We start from the raw sequence: 5,821 nt of genomic DNA on the forward strand, positions 1-5,821 counted from the left end.
CTATTCTCTGAATATAATACTAATAATAATTCTCTGTTTCTTTAAGTTTACATATTAGACCCTTTCTCTTCTATCTTTCTCACAACTACCCTTTCCTCATCCACCTTTTCTCAGGAAATCTAATTATAACTGCAAGCAAATTCCACTCAAATTGCGAGAGCTAAATATATTCATTAGTGAACCATCATATTTATCAGCAAACATCTCGATGCACTGCTGCATGTGGGTTTTTGGGTACACTGCAATGATTACGAGTATGATTGCAAGGAATGTTTGTTAAAATGGAAATATTCCACTCTTCACCAACACACACACACAAGGAAAAAGAAAAAGTAGCACTCCAAATATGGATGTCCAGGAAGTGGTGACATAATCAATTAAAAAAAAAACAACAAACAGTGTGCGGACAAGTTAATACAGGAATATTTATACAAGCAAACTATCATAAAACAATGATGCCATTTGTTGTTTTCAACTATTTATATCCATAAGGTTCATAATAAACATATATAATTTAAACAAGGTCTATACAGTAGCTCGTCTATGAAAAAAAAAAAAAGAAAAAAAAAAGTTCCATGTTGGAATGCTCTCATTATGGACTTCCTGTCCCAGTGTGGGATCAGACAGTACTCTTACTCAGTATTTAGAGGCCACACACCCTATAGTTTAGCATCTTAAAATAGACACGTACAGGAGAGGAAGTTTGGGTGAATGCGCACTGTAGTGTGTGTCATTGCATTATGTAAACATTCTTACTGTGCCACTCTCATTTTCTTGTATATCCAGCGCCAGTTAATGTGCCCCCACAGTAATCTGAGTGTTGGCGAGCAGGAAGTGATGCAGTTACCTTAATGAAGAGTCAGCCTGTTAAATAGCGCTTTCTCTAGACATACCATTAAATCCAGTCTTTAGCTTTAGCTATAAACGCTCTCTGTGAAGTACTTGCATTCATTTACTCAACCACTTTGCATTCGGACTAAGAGAAGAGAAAGGTAAGGTTTTCACCTACCTAATGTATTATTTTTAAGCTGAAATGTTTTAAACCGTCATAAATTACATTGAAAAATAAAATGGATTTTTAATCTCCAGATTTTATATTTCAGAATGAAACCTGTCATATTGATTCTGTGTCTGCTGGGAGCAGCCTATGCTAATCCAGTAAGTACTGAAGTGAATAAACTTAACTTAAATGTTCTTTCCATACATTTCAAAGAGTGACAATGTTTCTTTCTTGAATTATCTCACAGATCTTGCATAAAATGGCCATGGAGATGATTCAACATGCTTCCAACTCTGTAAGTGATGCTCAGTTTATTTTAAAGATAATTTGTTAGTTTTAAACGTGTTTTAGCTAATGCTGTTCTTATAATCTTTTATTTTCCACAGTCAGAAAGCTCTTCGATATCTGAATCCTCCGACCAGAGTAATACCTCAGAACCTTCAGAAGAGGTGCACTTTCATTAAACATCCACATTATATATACAAAAATATTTTTTTGACTAGAAGAAAGTACAACTGTATAAACTACCAGTCAGTAAGATTCTCTTCTGTTCACCAAGCCTGCATATATTTGATCCAAAATACAGAAAAAACAGTACAAATTTAAAATATTTTTACAATTTAAATTAAGTTTTCTATTTGAATATATTTTAAAATGTAATTTATTCCTGTAATTTCAAAGCTGAATTTTTAGCATCATTACCCCAGTCACATGATCCTTGAGAAATCATTCTAATATTCTGATTTGCTGCTCAAAAAACATTATTATGTTTTTTTTCAGCATTTATCTGAAATAGAAATATTTTGTAACAATATAAATGTTTTTATCATTACTTTTGATCAAATTAAAGCACTTGATGAATAAAAGTATTAATTTCTAAAATGTATTTCCCCCCATGCTTTTGAATGGTAAAGTGTATAATGTTACAAAAGCTTTTTATTTCAGATAAATGCTGATCTTTGGATCTTTCTATTCTTCAAAGAATCTTGAAAAAAAAATGTATATATGTTGATAATAATAATAACAATAATAAAATGTTTCTTAAACAGCAAATCAGCATATTAGAATGATATGTGAAGGATCATGTGACACTGAAGACTGGAGTAATGATGCTGAATATTTTGCTTTGATCACAGGAATAAATTAGATTTTAAAATATATTCAAATAGAAAAATGTTGTTTTAAATAGTAAAAATATTTCAATTTTGGATCAAATAAATGCAGGATTGGTGAACAGAAGAGAATTCTTTAAAAATGTTTTACAAATTTTACTGTTCAAAAACCTTTGACTAGTAGTATACATGTTTCCACGTTTATCAAAAAAAAAACAGTAAGCCATGTTAAAATAGTTTTTTTCATGAACTCATCACAATAACTAATATTAACTTCATTTTTTAAGTTTTTTGAGATGCAACTCAACTTAAGTTTTTAAGTTGAAATGACATGCACAGCCAATTATTTTTGATTTAAATTAAAAATGCAAGACAGCAACTAACTTTTTTTAGTTTTTAAGTTAAAGCAGGCAGAATTGTTTTTTTTACAGTGAGGAGAAACTTTTAATTTTCCTATAGCAAGAATGTGCAACTACAAATGGAATTGTCTGTCTGTAATTCCAAAAAAAGAAAAAGAAAAAGAAAGAACAAAAAAAAAAAAAAGAAATAAAATGAAAAACATCTCTGTATATTATTTTGTAATTTGGTATTTTTAATAGTCTTTAATAAAAAAGGATATATGTACAAGTAAAACATTTATTTATTAATTTGTTTGTTTGTTTATTTGCAGTCTAAGGAAACTGTCTCTGACAGCAATGTAAGTGCAAAGACTATTATTTTAACAAATGATTAAATATTTCAATACATTTCTATTAAGAAAATAAGCTCACTTCACTTTCTCTGCTTTCTTGACAGAGCTCAGAATCAACTGAATCGGAGTCTAATGAACCGGTATGAACTATTTTTCATAAATTCACTAAACAGATGAATATATGCAAATCTTATACCATGTTTTTATATATATATCTTGTTTCCAGCTCTCTAGTGAAAGTCATTCTGTGGAACGTCTGGTAAGTTACTTTACCATAATATAATATAAAACTCATGCTCAAAAGCTTATTGGTTGCATATACATTGATTTTCTGTTTATACTGTCCTATGTTCTGTCATCTAGACTGGACAAAGTGAGACTGCACTGATATCAGACAACACTCACAGCAGTAAAGAGAATGTTCGTAGGGTAAGGGACATCTAATTCCATGCATCATACAACATGTGTGGTCACACAGGAACAATAACCATTATAATGCATTCATACAGGGATGGATCTACACTCTCAAATGGGTCAATAAGAACAACAACAATGCCCAAGTGCAAGCGACCAGCCAGCCAGAAGAGAATGACATCAAATCCACAAGTGACGCATCAAAAAAAAGTGAAAGCAGTGAATCAAGTGAAAGCCAGGAAACAGCTGTTCTGAACACAAAGGTGGAGAATAACGGTGGCGATACAAGTGAAAGCACTGAAAACAGTTACATTGTTGATGGTACTGAGTACAGTAACAGTAATAGCAGCAGCAGCAGCAGTAGCAGTGAAAGCAGCGAGTCCAAAAACAGCGAAGTGGACAGCGAAAGTCGCTCAACTGAGTGCCAGCCAGGGGCTGACAGCCAAGATTGTGACAGCGAGGAAGACTTTCCTCAGGATATCGGTGATGATGGTGCAACCGACCCTTTCAACGGCATCCTGATGCCTGATGTCACTGAGCCCTAGCAGCAGTTCTAAGACATAATTTTATGACTCAATGCTCTGATATCTGCAAATGGAAATCCCAGGAATATATTAAAATGGGAATGTTCTGTTAAAGAAAATATTTAAAGGAGGGTATGTAAGGAAAATTATTATTATTAATATAAACCATTAAATAAATGTCTTTTTTAAGGTACCTCAGTCTGTTTTTAACTTTAAATTAAACATATTGTAGGGGTAGTTTGATATTTAGATGTTTAATATTTGCTTTTTGTCACTGAATATCTTTTAGATTTTGTAGTCATTTATTTATACTGTTGGAATTAACCATTTTCAAATAAATACATTTTTCAAAAAGCCATGCATTACATTAATGTTTTCCCAAGAAATCTGCATACACAAGCACATGCATTCCTAAAATGAAAGGGTTGCCCTAATGCAATCCAAGAGTAATTACCAACTCCATCGCCTATAATTTTACAGATTTAGTTCATACCTTTGCACAAGCATGCCTAAACAATAAAAATGTGTATAGAGCTCAATTGGCTGTTGCGTAACATCAAACTATGAAAGAACACTTTCAGAAGTAAGAAATATATTGCAACAATTATGTCTGTGTGTGTTTGAGTGTGTGATTGACTAATTTGCAAGTAATATATCATGTCTGTCAAATGCATGTCATTGCTGTTTTGATACCACAAGATGGTGGCAAACTTTAAAGAACACAGTGGTGGGGTTTCCCTAGGCAGAACATCACGAACTCACACAAACATTACATGCTGAGCGGGACTTTCTGCCGTTTCATGTGTGCTGCTTTTGGCAGAGGGATAAAGATTCCTTACACTAAGAATGGGGGTTTAGACATTGTAAGTTTGTTAATTACTGTATAATTAAAATTACTGTTTTATGGTTCAGTCTTCAGATAACAGACTAAGCACCATTGGCTTTCATTGTCTAGACAATTGACGAAGTGTGATCCGAGATAATGGCAGGCATTATCCATTTTGACAAGAGGAGGTAAAAGCTTTAAATAATGGGATTTTTCGGAGACAGCAATATATTATGCAAACGAATTTGCCAAATTCCCCAGTTTAGTTTAGTTGCCAATGTATATGTTACCATAACATTATTAGCCTATGTGGTAACAAAACACTCATTTTGCATGTTCTCAATAAGATCCCAATATGAATGCTGAATATGAACACTTCATTTCACACCACTATTCGTCGTTAAACTCTGTTTTGGAGTAAGAAAGTAACATTTCACAAAATACTTATAATATAAATAAATGTTGGTAACTGAACTGTTTCGCTTCCATTAAGTTTAATTGTATGGACAAAAATACAATGGAAGTCAAGGAGAACAGAAACTTTTAGGTAAGTTTCTTCCAAAATCTTCTTCTGTGTTCTGCAGAAGAAAGAAGGTCAAGTTTGGAACTAGGCTACACATGAGAGTGAGTAAATGATTTTTCGTGTTTGTATTGACTATTCCGTTCAAAAATGTGAAAAATATTTTACTTAGCCTTAGGCTGGTGATACACTGTCTGGGCAACTTTTTGAGCAATGTTGCCGGGCAACTTTGGCAAATGTTGCCGTCAATGGGCAACCAGGTGAGATACAGGGCCCACGATTGATCTAAATTATCCAGATAGAAATCTGTTACCCATTTTCAATGGGAAAGTGCCCAAACAATATTGCAAAAAAAAAAGTTGCCCGATAAAATTGCTCAAAAAGTTGCCCCGTGTATCATCAGCATTACTTTCAACATTCAGCTTCTTAACTTTATCTTAATGTCTTCCGTTACGTGAAAGCCACCGGTCGTGAGCCAAATTCAACAGGCAGCTCCCCTCACACGCTCTACATATGGGACTTTATGTGACTAAACCGTGTTAAAGTCCCATTGCACTGCGTTTTTAGACTGTGAGTGAGCGACAAACTAGAACGTCCCTATTCCAGTTTCGAGTCATAGTACAGGTCGCGCGCAATCTTCGTGCACACGCACCAGGCGGCGTCAAGCTGAATCTTCCTAAACCTGATATTCTTCACACCGAGGAGAGCGGCAACTGTCTCTAAAAAGAGTAAAA

General features: G+C 33.7%; 1 protein-coding gene across 1 annotated transcript; it reads left to right on the top strand.

The window, feature by feature from the left end:
• Nucleotides 1-831: 831 nt before the first annotated feature.
• Nucleotides 832-4,060, top strand: scpp1 (secretory calcium-binding phosphoprotein 1). The gene is made up of 9 exons (XM_073843309.1): nt 832-992; nt 1,104-1,158; nt 1,248-1,295; nt 1,387-1,449; nt 2,783-2,809; nt 2,908-2,943; nt 3,030-3,062; nt 3,167-3,232; nt 3,313-4,060. The coding sequence occupies exons 2-9, from the start codon at nt 1,105-1,107 to the stop codon at nt 3,760-3,762; spliced, it is 777 nt and encodes a 258-aa protein (XP_073699410.1). The 5' UTR covers nt 832-992; nt 1,104; the 3' UTR covers nt 3,763-4,060.
• The last annotated feature ends 1,761 nt before the right edge of the window (nt 4,061-5,821 follow it).

Source organism: Garra rufa, chromosome 6 (genome assembly GCF_049309525.1).
Source record: "Garra rufa chromosome 6, GarRuf1.0, whole genome shotgun sequence".
In the NCBI taxonomy this organism is placed as follows: Eukaryota; Metazoa; Chordata; class Actinopteri; order Cypriniformes; family Cyprinidae; genus Garra; species Garra rufa.